Here is a 20,175-nt window from a genome sequence, read left to right on the forward strand (position 1 = left end):
GCTGCAAAGGTCATTCAAAGTGATCTAGACAAGATTCAGAACTGGGCAGACACATGGCAAATGACATTTAATAGAGAAAAGTGTAAGGTACTGCACGCAGGAAATAAAAATGTACATTATAAATATCATATGGGAGATACTGAAATTGCAGAAGGAATCTATGAAAAAGACCTAGGAGTTTTTGTTGACTCAGAAATGTCTTCATTTATAAAAAAGGCTAACAAGATGCTCGGATACATTGTGAAAAGTGTCGAATTTAAATCAAGGGAAGTAATGTTAAGACTGTACAATGCACTAGTAAGACCTCATCTTGAATATTGTGTTCAGTTCTGGTCACCTCACTATAAAAAAGATATTGCTGCTCTAGAAAGAGTGTAAAGAAGAGCGACCAGAATTATTCTGGGCTTAAAAGGCATGGCATATGCGGACAGGCTAAAATAATTGAATCTGTTTAGTCTTGAACAAAGAAGACTACGTGGCGACCTAATTCAAGCATTCAAAATTCTAAAAGGTATTGACAGTGTCGACCCAAGGGACTTTTTCAGCCTGAAAAAAGAAACAAGGACCAGGGGTCACAAACGGAGATTAGACAAAGGGGCATTCAGAACAGAAAATAGGAGGCACTTTTTTACACAGAGAATTGTGAGGGTCTGGAATCAACTCCCCAGTAATGTTGTTGAAGCTGACACCCTGGGATCCTTCAAGAAGCTGCTTGATGAGATTCTGGGATCAAGAAGCTACTAACAACCAAACAAGCAAGATGGGCCGAATGGCCTCCTCTCGTTTGTAAACTTTCTTATGTTCTTATTGACCTGATTGTTTTCAGCATCTTTTAACAGCTTGTTCAGTAACAGCATGTCTGGATGACCGAAGTAAACTGCAAGCCACTTAACAACGTGAATGTGACAGTGCACCTCGTTCCACCTTGATCTGTATACACCAGAAGCAGTTTTATTAAATAAGTATGCTTACGTAAATTTAAAGCACTGCCTGCGTTGATTATAAATAAGTGCATTGATTTGGTTGTCAAACAACTTGCATGTTTGTTGCCCCGTCCCAAGTGTAAAACCAAAAATTCTCTGACTGAAATTGAAAGTCTGTGTTTTTCCACAGCAAACGGATTCCTAAGATTAAGAAGTTAAACCAGATGCGATGTGAATTTAAAAGGGAAATATCCAAATCTTACTAAAAATTGCCATCTGTGGAAATGGTCAAATCTCATGTCATAAAATGGCTAGAGTACATACTGTACAATTGTAGTGTTCTTGGAGACAAGTCTCCCTCCGTCATGTACTGTAACATACTTGACTCCCACATGGATTCCAGATCTGTGTATTATGCAGTAAACCGGACACTTTGGATATACAGCACAGAGGTGTCATTGTGTCCACTGACACACAAGTAGACTGTACAGTAATAACCTGTTTGTCTTCTCAATACTCGTACAGTGTGTGCTTCTGTCACAGACAGCTGTAGTGGTGACGTCAGACTCGGAAGAATAACACAGGGCAGACAGAGACGTGGATGTTTGGTGAAGCTGAGCTGTGCTTTAGCGTTTAATAAACAAACTAAAAGAGATTTAAACAAAACAGCCGACGGCATTTGATGTCAAACAAAACAGATTAACAAAACGACAAAACAGTAAACGAAACACACTAAGAAATGGCGGACGAACAGACAAACACGGTGAGTGAAATTATGACGTACTTAATGCTTTTTCTTTCTCCTCTCCACACCTGTTCTCCACTCGCTGAACACACATGATGCTTCGTGCATCTATATATACAATTGTGCTGGGATTCAATTACCGATTCATTATTCACTTGAATCCCAGCACCTGAACTAATCTGTGTACTCCCGTGCTCACATATCAATACCCACTTAAATATGCACGTGGCGTGAGTTGTGCATTCCTTGTGTCTAAATACAAAATTACACTTTATAACACTCGTGCCCATAACCCATATTTATAGCCTGTGTATTTTATACATAAACATTAACACACAACATATAACATAAAACACTTAATAACCATAAAGGGACGGGACACTCCGCCACAACTTCCCAGTTCACTTTTCCAAAAATTATGACTTTATTAAAACAGAAGCTATGCATATAAAATCACCCTGTGTATTTAATTAAAATAAGAAAAAAAGTACTGTATGTTTTGGAATGTTTAAGTTTAAAAATGGTTCCAAATGATACACTGCAGTATGAATAACAGTAACTCTTTATGTAAGCTGTTTTTTTCAAAATTAGAACACAGAAGCCAAACGTAGTTGCTTGTTGTAAATAAAAAATAAAAAAATGTGTACATTATCCAGTATGATAAAGAGAATGCAAATTGTTACATTTTTTTCATTCTCCTTGTTTTTGTGCCATGTAGTCTCAGCACAGCACTTTCAAAAACCTGGAGCACCAGGAAATTCTTAAAGGGTACACACTGTGGTTTTAACAACAAACAGTAGAGTAATCTTTAAGGGCTTACACCTCAACACTAGGGGTGCAACAATTAATTGATGCATCGATTTATTGGTCATCTGTCCTTAAATTTTACCGAGCTTAGATTACCTATTGGTGAATTGATGCATCAAATTAAAACCCAGTTTGAAGTGTCCTGTTTCCGGTTTGCATTAAAACCTTGAGTGTACGAGAATGTGCTTCTTTTTGTGTTGGTACGATAGATTAGTGCGTTGCTAGCACACATACTTTAGGCCTCTACATTCACGTTGGATAAGCCAAATCAGAAGTAGGCCTATTGTATTCACATTTGCTTGATTTAAAAATTAAGGCGATAATTATTATTTTTTTTTTTTAAATCTACCAATTTGTTGTGTTTGGATTATAAGGCAATATTATATAAAAAGCTGAATGTGGTACGATACTTAAATTAGTCAGGATTTGTGAGATTTAATTCAAATGTTTTTCTGTGCTTTTGGACATAAAATGTTAACAGTGAGCAACCATAGTTTAGATAGAAATGACTTCTGATAAAATACAGTACACCCTTGCTATAACAAACCTGTTTGGGTCCAAGCCTTTTGTTCGTTATATTGAGGGGTTCGTTATAGCGAAAGGACAATCAAAATGAACGTTAAACTGTTGGAGTAATTAAATGAGATGAGATTGTGAATAAATGTAGAATTACATGAACCTGTTTGTCTCATGTATGCAGTATTCTGCGTTTTGCTTTATCCTATTTGTTAAAGAATTAAAACGTAATACAGAAAGCACAAATCCTGAATTGAAGCTGATTCATTCATTCTAAATCAATCTGACACGAAATGTTCCAAGTGCACCAAATCTTAATCCAACATGCAAGAATCCCAAACTGAGTTTTTATTCCAAATCAAACTGCCATAAAAAGTTATTCAGATCCTCGTGTTGTTTTTTTTTAAATCAATTTTGCTTTGCCGCATGGTTGCTGAACAAGCCAAAGAGTGCTTTTGAACAACCTCTATTCATGACTGCGTGACACCTTTTTAAAGACAATCAATATAGTTTCCACCTTTGTTTCAATGTGAAATGATTTTCGTTTCAGAAGCATTGTTACACGGCGTGCGCTTCTTATTAAGACGAACGAGTTGACTTCACTGCCGAGGTGGCATCCTGTGCGTACAGACCGAGATGTTGAGAGTGTGTGTTTATATGATCTTTTTTTTTTTTATTTTTTTTTTTTTTTATTTGGGGTCCAGGGGCCTTGTTCGTTATAGCTGAAGGTTTGTCATAAATAAGGGCATTATAGTGAGGGTGTCCTGTATAGTTGTTTTCTATTATTATTACAGTGTTAAAGAAATATCTGATGCGGACGCACACATATTCTTTTCAGTTGTTAAAACTCGTCCTTTGTATTTCTATTTTTAAATTTTTTTTGTTTTGTCTGGCTTATTTATATCACTTTCCTCTTTACTTTTTCGTATTATGTTGCCATTACAGTATTGTCACTTTGAAAACTACTTTGGTTCTTAATCAGAGAACCAAGGGAGGCTAACAGGGAAATATATATATATATATATGATATTAACTAGGGGTGAGACCTAATATTTGAGTTTTCGAATATCTGAAATAAAATTGTTATTCAAATACTTAAATAAACATTTGATTACTTGCTAATTTAAAAAAAAAAAAAAAAAAAAAAACTTGCGCGATATTTTTTTAAATGAGGAATCGGTGAAAATGAATCCACAAGTAATTACCAACACAATGATGATTGACAGGCAAGCGGGCACATTTCATTTATTCTTCTGCTATTGGCTAGTACTGTAATCGGCAAAAGGCAAGGTGGCGTACTTGCAGAAACGTGCAGCATGGAATTACTTTGAGAAAATAAACGAGAATAATGTACAGTGCAAGCTCTGCAAAATCAATATTGCCTATCGCAAATCAACAAGTGCGATGCTTAATCATCTAAAACTTAAGCACTCATCTACTTTGCAAGTGGATAGTGGAAAAAATCAAACAAGCATTACGTCTTTCACTACGACGAGTCGTCTGTGATGTTTTTCGTGCTGTACTAAATTCAACATTAATTTAAAAAATGATTGCAAAGGATATGCTACCTATCAGTTTTGTTGAAGTAGAAGGGTTTCAAGAGCTTATGGGATTTGTTGAACCGGGGTATACAGTTCCAGCAGGAAAAATAATCATGGCTCGACTGGAGAAACTAAATGCAGAGTGTGCTGCTGCTGTTAACAGTAAGTTGGCAAAAGTTGACAAATTTGTTTTTGTGTGTTAGTAATTGTCTTGTATATTGAATCACCAGACGGCTAAACACGTTCCAGAGCTGTCGCTTTTGGGCCAGCACAAGCCGGAACTGCACTTCTCGAACTGTCGCCAAATAGCCTGTTATCACCCACCATGAGCACTAATACACACACCTTGGACTGGGAACTGTGTTTTAGCATTGTGGGGCGGATAACGATGATTGTTTGGGACTGTAAACCCGTTTTGTTTGGCTCCGCGCATTAAGGAGCGTTTTTCTTTTTGGTCACCAGACCTGGATTATAATTAAAACCCCAGTTTCCTACCGGATTACAATTGTTTGTGATTTCTTCTGCACTGCATCACCTCTACACCTGTTCACAATCACCGGCCAAATTGCCACCCAGTACCAGCAACATCGTTTTACCAAACAATGCATTTCTTGAGTGGGAATCGAATTTGTGCTTTACACATACTCTACAGCTAGGTATTAATGATGGATTTAAACTTTCTAGCATAAGTCATGTGGTTGGTGCTACGAGCTGACTTGTATCCCATTTTCACCACAGCACCGTTGCAACTCGGGCTTTAAAGTTGAAACAGCAATAACAAAATCTGCCTGAGCACCGTCTTGTGCAATATTGTTGTACACGATGGAATTCAATCCACAACATGTTTGAGCATCGTCAAGAGCAGAGATGGGCACTGTAGAAGTGTTATCTGACAGGGCTTACACAAAACTAACAGAAGCCCAAACACTGGATCTAACAGATAATAGCTGGCAGTATATTGCTCCTTGAAATGTGCCACAACTGCTCTATGTGGTGAATCAGAGGTGTCCATCTCAATGGTGCACCCTGTTACTGCCACCCTGCTATCAAAGCATCTGATATAGGCACCTGATGAATCTGTTAGTGTCACAGTTTAAAACCACTGTGTCCGAATCTTTAAGGCGGCTCTTGGCACCTTTAGATACAGAAAAGGCACATAAAGTAGCACTCATCGCATCATTTTTGGATCCTCGACACAAACACCTTAACACCTTAAATTTACTGATGATACAGTTAGAATTGTTGTGAGAGATGGATGAATTGCTTTCAAATCTGCCAGACATCGCAGGAGTGGAATGCACATCTGTGGAATCAGCTGGTCCATCTGTTAAAAAAAACTTGCTCTGTCAAGCATATCGCTATGGCTGCATTGTTTGGTGAGGAATACTACACGGAAACCACCTCATTGAAAACAAAACTTGAAAAATACGCACATGATGCGTGTATTCCGCCTTATGAAGACCCACTTGCATGGTGGAGAGTGAATGAAAATCGCTACAGAAAACTAACACATTTAGCAAATTTCTATCTGCGTATCCCAGCTACATCTGTACCAGCAGAGAGAGTTTTTTCAGCTGCGGGATTTATAGTAAACAGATTGCGCAGTCGTCTTTCACCCGAACACATTAACATGCTGCTCTTTTTAAATAAGAACTTGTGAATGCGTACATGGACAGTACAAAGTTTCTGTAAAAAGTTTGTTCTTTTCTAAAATCAGCACGATTTTATTTATTTATTTATTTTTATCTTCTGTGCAGGTTAGTTAATGTTTAAGTTATGTTTGTAGCCTGTTTTATAGCAGTTGTTAAACAAGATCAGAATGCAGTTTACAGTTTTAAATATATGTAAATTTAAATACTTTTATTTTTAAATTTAAGTTGTAGTGTGAATTTAGATTTTTCTACTTTTTTATTTTCCTATTCCAATACATTACGTATTGCATAGCAGATTGATTGCTTCTAATAGACCTGTCATTCTTATTAGAGGTTGAATATTCGAACATTTTTGTAATAGAATACTCGAATACCTAATTATTCAAAATTCCCACCCCTAATATTAACCCCTATGTGCATATAAATGTACTGGTTTACTGTGTTATTACTTAGACAACCCTTTAATCAATAATAACACAGACCCATTAAATTTGATGTTTTAATTAATGAGAGCATTATTTGTGCTCCTTCAGTTTATTAAATGCTTAAAAAAATGAATCAAGTGGTTACGGACCACATCAGATCCCACCTAATAGGCAATCTGGGCAGTCCAGTGCATGTACAAACTTAACAACATTAATATTTCAATACAATATGATTATAACATGTTTTGCCCTTGGGCAAGACATGCAAAATGCTAAGAAATGACCACCGCTAAGTCAAGAACATCTAATAGAACACTCTGTATCCATATAGCAATGCTTTAACATAGGTGAGAGAAAAATTCAAGATTATGCTTACCTTCCACTATAGGGAGGTATTTTGTAGAATATACGTAAAGACAAGCTGTCTTCGAAGGCTGAGGCTTGTGAATATGACAACAACCAGATTTTCAGAGATCTTCAGAGGATGGACCAAGTGGCTTTTTACCATGTTGAATGAGACTTGACTTTTATAGAGCTTTTCCTCTGCTTTGTGCGTCAGAAGATTGAATTCAGTCTAAACATTTGGTCTGTTTGACAGATCTTACCTTTAAATGAATAATATATTTTATAAGTCATGGCAACTCTTTTAAAATGAATTGTATATGAGCTCATGCTTTCTAATTTTTTGTCCTGTACCATAAAGTTCTTATCACTTATTAAGATACAAGTATATGTAGAGTGATGTTTTCTGATATATAACACCTGCTCTGTCAATTAGTCTGGCCTTGGTCTAAAATATATTTCCTCCTTAACAGTAAAAACTTTTTACTTTATAAATGTGTGTTCAACAAACTTTTCCTCTTTAGCTAAAATCCCTTTTCTCAGCAGTCCTTGGCAACTTACAGATAAGAATCCGAGAGGCCCCTCTTTGTAATTGGAATTACTTTTAATTAATAAGAAACTTTGACTGTAAGCACATTCCTAAATAATTACATTAGATCATACTTTTGCTAGATTGAAGAGACTGCTCATACCAGTATCTCTACAGATAAGAAGAGGCCCACATCTTTAATTTCAAGAAGCTACCAAACTCTCGTTAATTTTATGGATAACATAATGAGGTAATGTGTATCTGACATTGTTTTCTGGTACCATGAGGTACTTCTCATTGGTTAGTATGAAAGATTACACATAGCAAAAGAACCTGGAATTGGGACAGCTGCTGACCAATACATTTTGTTTGGATATCAAGGCACATCTTTCGTTTTTTCTAACCCTAGGGGCATGGGACCTTTTTCAGTAAGTCTGCTGATAAAGACTTGTAACTTCATGCATTTGCCAAGGTTATTAAATTGGGTCATAGTTTGTACTGAATTCTCTTATTTTCAGAATTGACAGTTTTTCTGTAATAATACTTCACTTTTTCTATCACAACAAAACCTTAAATAAGTTTTTTTTTTTTTTTTTTTTTTTTTTTTTTTTTTTTTTTTTTTTTTTTTACTTATTTTAGTTCAGATATTCTGTTTCAATTTACCAAAACACGTAAGTTCTTTCCCCAGAGTTTATTTCATTTTTACTAGATTGGAATGCACATAGAGGCCCTGTGTTTAATTTAAAAGATGATACCTGATAAGGAATGCTAGTACATTCCACAGGTGTAAACAGTGAGGACATCCTCAATTCAGTGAGCTCTTTTTACTCAAAAAAAAAATACATAGTTCTACAACATTACTATAAAATAATACAGAGTATATCATAACATGAACCCGAACACTGTTTTTTTTTATTTTTTATACATTTTTTTTTTTTACACTGTTTTTTCCCCCAATTTTGTATGCCCAATTATTATCTGTATCCTCGTCAACCCATCCACCAACTTGGGAAACGGCAGCTGGAACATGCTTCCTCCAAAACGTGCTCCTGCCAGTCCATCATTTTCTGCCCTGCAGAGCCACACAGGGGTTGCTGTTGTGCGGTGAACTGTGGATTCCCCTGCCGACCTAAGCCCTCCCTACCCGGGCGGCGCTCTCCCTAGAAACCCCTGGTCACAGTCGGCTGTGAACCTGCGATCTCCAGTCTATAGGGCGCATCCTGCACTCCACGCAGAGCGCCTTTACTGGATGCGCCATTCGAACAGATGCAGCCCTCTGAACAGTGTGTTTTAACAAGTGTTTACAACATCCACTTCATGTCGAGCAGATCAGCTCGATTCTGGCATGATTCAAATCCCCTCTCCTGTCCAGCTCCGAGTGACTCTGTAAAGACCACGACAGGTTTAGGCCACCATCTTTTCGCTTCACAGGTATGGGTCACAGTCGCCTTCATTTGGTACCTGCAAGACACCCATACAAGGTTGGCAGGAATACCTTCTACATACCAGTTTCTGTAGATGAGCCCATCTAACTGGGTAATCAGTTTCACAACTCACACACGCAATCCTTCTCATAGTGTCTGTTTTAGCATTTAAATGAATGATATCCCTTCTGGGCCACTATATTAAAAAAGAAATACAGCAGTGCTTAACCATATGGCTTCAGGCTGGGCAGGGTTTTGACCTTATCTTTGACAACCTAGTCAGGCATCTCTTGCATCCAGAGATTACCAGGAACTCATACTTAGCCCCCTCTGTTCAGAATCAGTCTATCACCAGAAGCGAGGGTTCTAGATTGAGAACTGTTTCATTCATGCATTTCAGTGTGATCACAATGGGCAATTTTAGGAGCTATCTCTTCCATCCAAAACACAGGAGTAGGCCAGCACTCTCTGTTTTGCATGTCTCAGGATTTCCAACCTATTCTCTCATCTGTATCATCAGTAGGGAAAAAGTAGGTTCCATCGAAGAGCCATGTACTCATGCAACCAGATGCCTTCTATTCAAAAGAAACCAGTTGCTTGTAGCACAGGAAGGAAATATCAGAATCATCTGTGACAGTATACAGTGTGGCATTTTTATTCTGCACCATTCTTTAGTGTCACATGCTTCTAGGCTTTTAGTACAGTGCATAGACTACAAATTGTTACTGTAAATCTGCATTCATTCAAATGCAGCGTTATCAGTTATCAACGCCCTTAACAGCATGTGGGGAATGCATTACCAACCTGAAGACACTGTGTTGAGAAATAAATTTGGTTGTCTAGCTGATCAGCTGGCACATTCACTCAAGACACCAAGGGCTTTACTTCTATTGGATTACACCTGTTCTTTTGCACCGGAAGACACAGTTGAAACGTGGAGGCTGACCTGTTTTGAGAAACATTTGCAGCTGTTGGAAAAGTCACCCCAACTGTTTACTTAATAAGTAAAAGTACAGTAAAATACTGATTCACAGTGCAAACTCAAGACTTGTAATATTGCTCAGATGTGTGCCAGCCTTTACTATGCATAATTGTGGTGAGTGAGTATAAGAACCCAGCCTTCAACACTGATACTTGAAGGAACTGCTGCTTGATATACAAAAAGTAAAAAAAAAAAAACTAACAATCTGTATTGTAAATAGTTGCTCTGCAGCTACAATAGAGTTTTCTCCTGTAACAACATTGCTGGAAACACATGAATGTGTATTACTGTAATTAGGACATAGATGAAACCTGAAGCTGCTTTCACAAGGTTAAAAAAAAAAAATGTTTAATGTTTGTTTGTTTGTTTTTATATATATTTAGCAAATAGGCTATGGTATGTAGCAGACATTATTTTAAATATTGGTAGACCTATACTCATTTATTTTTCACATCCTCTAATTTTACTCTGGTACAGTAGTGCGTGGCTGTGAGCAACATATTTAAAAAGGATATCTGTCCATAAACGTTTCACATCTTGTACAAAAACACCCAAGGGTCCAGCTATATAACGAAATGATATCTGCAAAAGGTGCCAAATTAAATACCAAAAAAGCATCAGCCCTGTAAAGATGTAATGTAAATAGTGCCTAGGTTAAACAAGACAGTGGGGGTTAATGCAATCCCATGAGAAAGCTGGGTTCATCTTCAGTTTGTACAATTTTTAAACACAACAGGTCTTTTTTTTTTTTTATTAACATGGTTTAATCAAGCTTTGTACAGTACAATATGTTCTCTTTCTGCAATCCTATCAGCTGATGGAGTATTTGACTCTCACATGTCCAGTGGAATGCGCGACTTCTAAATCAATCGGACTACAACCACAGCTTTTTATTGCATGTAGTGACCTTCTGCATCTTAATACAGACATTTTGAAAATGTGCATTTGCCTAGCCAAAACATTGCCCTTGCTTGCACAGCACCTTCAACTGTATCATGTCTCTAGACAGTGTGCCTTTTGTTTTATAAAGTCATTTATAACAATTGTAAATAACATGCTAAGTAAAAAAAAAAAAAATCTATTTTGCCTGTCCGGAAGCCATTTTGATATATATTCTAAGTAACCAACTTGAAAAGAAACGAGTCACCTAATTTGTGAGAGTTTAGTTTTCCCATTACTCTTGTCCTCACTACACCCCCCTGCTGAAACCTTGAGCTAGTCTAGTATTCCATGCACATTCCTGTCTGCCAAAATAAAACACCAGTCTGTAAAACAAAGAATTACATGTATTAATTGAAGTGCTGTTTATTCCTCTTCGGACAGAAAAAAGTACCATTGGAGAGTCACTGAAGGTCATCTTTTAGGCCAATTTTGATCCACCGCCAGAGAGCCGATTCATAATTTTGCTCTTCATTACTATGGTTTCCAGTTGAGTCAGAATTAATTAATATGGAAGTGTTTTATCTGGCATGAGAACAAAAGCCTCTACTAAGGTAATAAGATTGTTTTAGTTGCTTACTGCAGCGCTCTAAATTAGCAGCAATACATTTGTAGAGGGCACCAAGGCATCTAAACTCAAGTCAAGGCCAAAGTGTAGCTAATTATTGGCTACAGAAAGAAAAAGCACAGTTTAATTTATTAATAACTATTTGTTTATTGTGGGCCAAACATTTACTGAAAATAAGTAATAAAGAATAGTTTTTTTAATACATTTAAAACTTTAAAATCCGATCTTAAAAAATAAAAAAAGATAAATAAATTAACATTTTGAATAAAAAGAGAGATAACCTTGCCCTTTCTGTTTTGGAAGAGATTGAGATGTCTTACAGTCCATACAGTAGCCTGCTGTACAGTGCACAGACATCTATACTACAGACAAATGCAGTAGACTTTAGACACCAAGGAGTAGTTCTAACATGGACAATTTGATTCTGCAGAATCCCTTTTTCTTCAGGAAAGAATCATTTGTGGTCCATGTGTTTTCTTACAGTGTTTTTGAACTCAGTGGCTAAAATTAGCTGACCATACACACACAGCCGTTACTGGTAGTGAGGCTTTGATTCTAAGACTAACTTGCCTTTCCACTTACTCTTTTACCATTTTGTTTTTCATTGACAGTATTTGACTACAGCTACAGGGACTACGTCCTCTCCTGGTATGTGGAGCTCAGCAAAGACGAAGGGCATTTGTATCACATGCTATCGGAGGACTTCTGGGAGGTGGCCAAACGGCTTAGAAACCGTCTGTCCTACGTCGACATCGTCAGGGTGGTGTGCATCGACACTGTCAAAATGTTACACACCCACTTCTGTGACCTCAAAGCAGCCAACACCAGGTAAGGATTCTGCTGAATTTTTATTATTCAGATTCCTAGTATCTGGATTTAAATGGATGGAAATAAGAAACAGTCTAGTAAGACATGGATTCCCATCCATCTGGATACTTGATGTGGAATTTGTGAAGGTTTTCGCTATAGCCTTAAGTTCTATTAAATTGAAGATGTAATTTGAGTAATGCACGATTTTACTGCCACCACTATACCCCTCTGTATCTTTTACTTAGCTATGTTTTGTGTGTGTGTGTGTGGCTATCTATTTTAGCCACTTGAGTTAATTAGAGTACACATGGACCACAAATCATTCTTTCCAGAAGAAAAATAAATTCTGCAGAGTCACACTGTCCATGTTAGAACTACTCCTTGGTGTCTAAAGTCTGCTGCATTTTTCTGTAAGATGTCTGTGCACTGTACAGCAGGCTATATCTATACTGTATGACATCTCAATCTCTTTCAAAACAGAAAGGGCAAGGTTATCTCTCTCTTTATTCAAAATGTAAATTTATTACAAGCTTTGACCCAGAGTACACTGCTGGGGGGAAGTAAAGGAGCAACAGACGTCCTTGGAAGCAAAGCAAGCAAATTGAGAAGTTTCTTTATCTTAACGTAGTACCAGATGCCTGCACATTTTAGACCTTTGTTAGTGTAAAAAGGGGTAAGAATTGTTTTGTTATCTACAGTTACTTTCAGGTTACTGTCTTTTTTTTTTTTTTGGTAACTCCTTGGTCATGGGTAAGGATATGATTTTGTCACAGAGGTCACGGGAATCGTGAAATTCCTTAATTTCAGCAAAAGTCAGTGAAATCTTGGAAATGGATATAAAAACACATTTGGTTTGGCACTGCCTTTATATCCTTTAAAATGCAGTATATCATACACTGAAAATACAAATATGCGAGTATCTGTAAATTGTTTGGTCGTGTAGCACTCAGCATTTATGTGTAGCAATGTAGGTCAGCGAATGAGATTTGTAATTTGTAGCTGAGCGAGCATGTAAATGAAGATCGTATGTTAAGGTAAACTCTCGGTTGTGATCTTCACATACATACAGCACTTGTTAATTTATTTTTTGAAAGAAAAAAGTGGGCTTGCATCTTCAAAAAATAGTAATGAAATTTCATACAATGTAGTTTAGTGTACCCAAGTAGTCTGATGAAAATACATACTCTAAAACTAAACATTGCTGAAGCAAATGCTTTAGATTGCTGTTGAACATCTTTTTTTTTCTTTCAGTGCAGTATTCTGTATATATAAAAAAAAAAGGTTATGTTGGTGTCAAAGGACCTTTTAAGTTTTGTACTCTAAAGTAACATTTAAACTTGTCAAAAGCAATATTATTGCTTTTTGTGTACTATTTAAAAGCTCTTGTGTATGTTGACCTTCAGTTTGTTGGCCTTTCCATGACATTTCTGTGAATTTTTTTTGTTGTTTTTTTCGCCTGTGAAATGTAATAAAAATCACAGTGACAAAATTGTATCCTTAGTCATGAGTATGGTTCTTTTAGCCAACAAGATGGAACAGCCCTGTAATCGAGGGCAAAGATTAGGAAATTAAAAATTTCTCGTTGGGTAATTTTGTCACTTGATCTTAGAATTCCACCTTTCACTGTTTTGAAAAACGCATGGTTGTATATTTGTTTTTAATCCTAAAAAATAGACACAAATACAGTTTGGTGGATTCTGAATTGCCCTAGAGGAATTTTAGATTTCCCTGTGTGGAATTTTAAGATCCCTAGGTTCTTCTAACCAGTAACTGTATAGATAATGTGGTGGAGTGGGTTTCAGTATCGGTTTGTTATAGTATATCAGTATAGGTTTCTAGAAACAGACTGACCTGCATTCAAGACAAAGTACACATTGTGCTTTCGAGGCCAGCTAGGGAGTGTTTGGTGTGTTTACTGTTAGTGAAACGGTTCATAATGTTCAATGTGTTACATTGTTGTTTTGCGAAATGCTGTTTCAGTAAAACAAACAAACCAAAAAAAAAAAAAAAAAAAAATGGTGATGTGAAATGAAGCCCCAATTGCTTATTCTTTTTTATTTGAAAAGCATTTGCAGTAATTGTCTTTGTGGTTACTATTACATATTTTTTAAGAGGAGATGATTTTCTTTCCAGGGATACCAAGATATTTAGTGAGCAAGTAGTCTGAGTGAAGTTATCTGGAATTCAGTTTTACTGGTTACCAAGAAAAAGGAGGGCCTTTTGGGGTGCCATTATACTTGGGGATGAATTGCTCATTTAAAATGTTTTGCATATTTTTAGAGGAGACAATTATCTATTCACAGATATTTAGTAATTAAGCTATTTAGTAAGTAAGGGGTCTGGAGTGAGGAAAAATGAGCAATGCAATCCCACCCCTAGTATTGCTGTAAATCGTAAGCTTTTTCCATAATTTGTGTTGGTACTGTATATCCGTGTTGACATTTGTAGAGCAAGCTACAAATGAAACAATAAAGAAGTGTGAGAATAACCTGGTTTGAGGCCAGTATCGTTTCTAAACTTTGTTTCCACACTCCAGACAAGAAGAACCACCAAAGCTGTTCCCACTGCACCCGTGCTTGAACAGCCCGGAGGAGGAGCTGCAGTTCCTGCGGTCTTGCTCACGCCTTCTCATGCTCTACCTCCTTCCCACCAAGGATGTCCGCTCTCGCAGCCTCAGGGTGGTCCTGGCAGAAGTCTTCGCCACTAAAGGTATTAATGTAGGAACTGAAGCCAGTCTTAGTGTGGGTGTTTGAATGTCTGCCCAAAAAAATTTGAAGACAAAGCCCTATGAGACAAGCAGGACCTGGAAATATTAGTTTAGAGAAAAAAAAAAGAAAAAAAAAACTATACAGGTGTCCCTTGCTAAACCAGACATGTCAGGACACAGAAAAGGTGTCTGGTTTAAAAACAAACAAACATAAATGCTGTAATTGTTTATGAGCCATGGTGAAGACTTTCATCTAATATGAATTGTTCTTCATGCATGGACAGGCTCTTCTGTTTATATATTTAAAAAAAATAAACAAATCCAATTTTATTTGATAGAATAAAAGAAAACGTTTACTGTAGCCTCATATAGGCTACTGGTAACACAAAGTAAATCAGACTGATGCATTGTGCACATGATGTAGAATGCAAAATAAAAGATTATTTTAAATTGAACATACTTTACAGAAATAAATCCTTTTTAAATCTACATAGAACATTTTACAGTGCATTTTGAACCACTGGAGTCCATCAATATTTCTGAAAACTTCTTGAAAACTTCAGTTTGTTTAAACTCTGTAGAGCAGGGGTCAGCAGTTGGCGACCAGCAAGCCAAATTCGGCCCGCAGAGGCCTACTTGGCAGGGCTGTATCAAGGGCGGAACTTTATTGTAATATTGCCACAAGGGGGCTGTAGGGGGATTCCCCATGTGATCTTCATCTATTGTAGCGGTGGGGCAAACACAACAAACTGTATACTGTACACATTATATTTCATGTGTTGTCCGCTGATGTGTACAGTAACAAGTTTTAGTGCTTTCGGTACACTCTGTTGTCTGTCTTTTCGTTGTCGGACAGAACTGCTGCATGTAGCCGGCCGCTACAATATATTTCTTGCCACTGAGCAGAAAATTAAGTGTTTTGCAATATTGATTCCAAAGTGCTTGCTGATTTGTACAAAAACAAAGTCAATTCAATAGTAGCACACATTTTTATTTTAAATGTTTCATTGCATTACATTCATGCCTCGCTATGGTATTGGAGTCCTCATACACAGGACCGAGGAATAACATTAAAACAAATTAAAAGTAGCACATTTTTATTTTAAATTTTTGATTGCGTTTGTTCATTGCGTTTCATTTATAACTGGCAGAGCCCTCATACACAGCAATGGAGAATAACATTTGTTTCTTTCTTTTTTCTATTTTAAATGCTTAATTCCGTTCTAACAAATTCAGTGAGAACAGTTGCACTTTCCTTTTGCAGTCAGCTTTAAAACATCAGGTGTGAGTGTTGCAGACTTGACAGTGACAATAGGCAGTCCTCCAAAAGTGTACGCGCCCCTCATTATTTCGTTAAAATACCAAATCGCACAATATGCCACTCAAACCACTTGATAGATGTGGGGACTCCGGCTTGAACAGCTGACATTTTGAGTTAAATTTCACTTTCAACATATCGGAATGTTAAAGTAAACTAATTTGTCTCTTAATAGATGCAGTACAGATGCTATGTTATTTTTACTGATATGTATTTGGAGTTTACAAGGACACACTATCAAAATTGTTAGTTTATTCCTTTTTTTCCGTATTTTTTTTTTTCCAACATGGAATGGATATCGGTACATTGAGTTGTTTATGCAGCTAAAGATTATTGATGCAGCATTGCTGCTGGGAGTGCAGTTAAAGCTCATATTGTCCAGGGTGAATACAGGCACGTCTTAATGTTCGCGCATCAATACAGCAGCAACCATACATAAGTTATTAAAATGTGCCGTGCACCCAGGACTATGATATGAGTGATAGGTCGATATACCGTGAAATTGTTCAGTGTGTGTTCTCTATGCCATGCAACAGAACATTTCTAGAGCTCATTTTTGCGGTGCGGGGGGTGGGGTGGGTATATGGTGAAGGTGGTGTGCTCTGCGGCTGCCGCAGGTCATTTGGCCCACCATAAAATTTAATTGCAGACCCCTGCTATAGAGTATACAATATATATCCCAACTTTTAATCATGTACTAAATTTTATTGATTTCATAGGCTACTTTTATCTGTTCTTCCGTTTTTCATATTGTCTTTTGATGTCCTTGTTATTTGTTCAGTGTGCTTCTTAGGATTATGCAATTCACAGTGACTTGGTGTCATACTTAATTCGATGTTATTGGGGGATATACATTGTGTAGGCATAGCAGTGTCTGTATTAACAAAGGAACTAGTATATTATTGGTCAACAGGTAGCAGCTACTTTTTGAAAATACAATTTATAAGGTAATACCTCGATATGGAAAGTACAGACATTGTCATGCTGTGAGGTAGGCCTGCTTGACCAAGCACATTTAAATAATGCCAAGGTTATTGTCATGAACTAAACCAAACACAATCGGCGTGTCCTCTTTTTTTCTACACTAATATGCTGACTTCCTGCTAGATTCTTTGTACTGTAGCACCCGCTTTATTTCCCTGTTTTATGACGACATGACACTCAAGAGCTTATAAAACGATGCATGTGTTTTTGACACTTTTTTTACTCTAAGACAAGGAAACAATGAAGGCTGTACAGTTTTGCTGTATTTTTTTTTTAAGCATTCGTCTGAGATCAATGTTTTTCTAAACCCTTTCACAATATCAGTGCCTTCATCTTTCTTGGTTATATAAACAGTGCATGATAAAATGTGGTCTTGACAGTGGCCTCTGATGGCTGTCATATTGAAGTCATATGACTAAGTTTTTTATTTTCTAAGTATTTGGTATAAGGCTTTATTCTATGATTACTCTCAGGTAAGACCTATTACCAGTGTAATGCAATATTGTTTCCACCTTTCAGTGATACGTACTGCACACTTTAACACTTCGTCTTTACTTTGCTGGCCATTCTATGATTTGAAGCCTACTATCTTGTTCTTTTCTTCTAAGGTAGTTCTGACATAGCCTGGAGGTGTGTTTTGGGTCATTGTCTTACTATAGGATGAACCCCTGACCAACTAGGCGATTACCAGAGGATATTGCAATGGCGCTGCAAAATGTTGTGGTAGCTGTTTTGGTTCAGGGTGCCACTCACTCTGTGCAAGTCGCCGACTCTGGACCCAGCAAAAGAACCCCAGACCATCACGCTTCCTCCTCCATGTTTGACAGTTGGTGTCACACACCGTGGAACCATCCTTTTGCCTACTCGACGGTGTACAAAAACCCTGCATGATGAACCGAAGATTTAAAATTTTGATTCATCGGTCCATAAGACCTTCTTCCAGTCTTCAGTAGTCCACTGGCGGTGCTTCATGGCACAGGCAAGCCGCTTTTTCTTATTTTGCCATCTTAGTAATGGCTTTCTTACTGCCACTCGACCTGTCAAACCTGCAGCTCGAAGTCTTCTCTTCACAGTTGAAACTGTGCTTGAAGCTGTTGTCCTGTGAGCTGCCTATCATGCAAGCTGTTGACTCTCAGAAAGTTGTCTTCTGATTCTGTTGTGGCATTGGGTCTGCCAGACCTCTTCCTTTCAGAGTTTCCTCCAGTTTCCAAGTGCCTTTTGATGGTGTAGGAAACTGTACTCACTGACACCTTGGCTTTCTTTGCAATTTCTCTAAAGGAAAGACCTACACTTTTAAGGGTTATAATGGTCTGTCTGTCTTCCTTTGTTAATTGCCTTTTTCTCGATAGCAATATACTACTTCCTGCAGTACAAAACTGTCCAAATAATGCTTAAGAGGGTGTAGTAACACAGTCTGTTCCAACACTGCTTTTATACAGACAGGGGGTTTGTAAGTAATCAACAAAAGTTGGGACACTTGTAGGAATTGTTAGCATCAACTTTCAAGGCTTAGTTTACTTCCATTTCTGCAGAACAGCTGTAAGTTGTTAACCCATTACTTGTTCCCTGAAAAAGGCCTTTTTGTATAACTCTGAAATGTAAATAATTTTTCAGTCTTTGTTAACCTAAACTTTTTTTTTAACCTCTGGCATTTTACCGCTTACCTTTTTGTACCATTTCAGGTTATTCACTGGACTTGAACTGCTTACATTTCAATACAAACTGAAAAAATGGGGGTGTTCTAAAACTTTTGACCGTGTGTGTGTGTGTGTGTACATATAGATAGATTTATTAATAAATCAGTGGGTAGGTAGTTTTCTCACTATTATGAAAGGAACTACAGATTTTTTGAAGTCCATCCAACAAGCTATTCAGAGTTTTAAAAGCCGTAAGCTTAGATTTAGATGCTGTTACAGAATTTGAGTTTAAACCTAGACTAATTTAGCAGCCTCATGCTTTTAAACTCTGGAGGCCTGTGTTTAAATGCTTTTAGGGTTACATAACAGTACTACAATTTGGTATCTTTTGCATGGCTGTCAGTGCTGAAGCCGTTGGTGGAGGTGCTCAGTGACCCGGACTATATCAATCGGATGCTGCTCACCCAGCTGGAACTCAGGGAGCAGTTGAATGAACACCACAAGAAGGCCTACACGTACGCCCCTTCCTACGAGGAGTTCATCAAGCTCATCAGCGGCAGCTCTGATGTTGAATTCCTGAAGCAATTAAGGTGGGCTTTTTGTAATTGCTATTGAATGAGACCCGAAAAAACAGACCGGAATATATATAGTAGTAAACAAGAAGCTACCTATCACATACAGTATGTGCAAAATAGTGTTATGGTGAACATTATTTATAAATTGGTTGGCTTTTAGTAACCATGGTGGCCGCAGTGGCACAAGTTTCCTCCCTGATGAAACCTGCCTTATTGTCAGTGTTCAAATTAACGGCATGCCCCTCCTCTATCTGCAGCAATAGGTGGTTATTAATGTATTTTTGGACAGCGAAAAGAATATGTAACTAGATCACGTGCCTTGTATCAAGCATAAAATTAGAGAGCCATCCGGCAACACTTATTATGTACTGCGTATGAATTATTGTTTTTTTTTTAGAAAAAGATGCTAACATATTGTATCATGTGTGATACACCAGGGGGGATTGATTTTCCCAAACTGTATTTTTATGTGGTACTCTGCCTGCTTCTTACATGACACTGCATATTCTTTTAAAAAGAAAGCAAGATTGCCTTTTAAATCACCTGCATATTTTATTTCTATTTGTTTTCTTAATTAGAACTTATTCAGCTGGTATTTCTAGATGGGTTATGTCAACAGTTTCTCCAGAAGAAATCTTTAAAAAAAAAAAAAAAACTGTAAAATCCCTTAGCAGCAGCACAGCAGCAGTTGAAAGAAGTAAAACAATCTTTTCCAGTTTCTGAGATGGTGCCTACAAACCCTTGGGTGCCA

The 20,175-nt window shown here is 37.3% G+C and overlaps 1 protein-coding gene across 3 annotated transcripts in view; it reads left to right on the plus strand.

Moving 5' to 3' along the window:
• LOC121297615 (sorting nexin-25-like) overlaps nt 1-20,175 on the plus strand; it is a 73,693-nt gene that overhangs the window by 14,234 nt on the left and 39,284 nt on the right. For all 3 annotated transcript variants that reach the window (XM_041224071.1, XM_041224062.1, XM_041224080.1), the window contains exons 3-5: nt 12,005-12,221; nt 14,740-14,912; nt 19,253-19,439. In XM_041224071.1, the coding sequence (XP_041080005.1) occupies nt 12,005-12,221; nt 14,740-14,912; nt 19,253-19,439 (577 nt within the window). The remainder of the gene's footprint in view (nt 1-12,004; nt 12,222-14,739; nt 14,913-19,252; nt 19,440-20,175) is intronic.

The sequence above is a fragment of the Polyodon spathula genome, chromosome 2, assembly GCF_017654505.1.
Source record: "Polyodon spathula isolate WHYD16114869_AA chromosome 2, ASM1765450v1, whole genome shotgun sequence".
NCBI classification, from domain to species: domain Eukaryota; kingdom Metazoa; phylum Chordata; class Actinopteri; order Acipenseriformes; family Polyodontidae; genus Polyodon; species Polyodon spathula.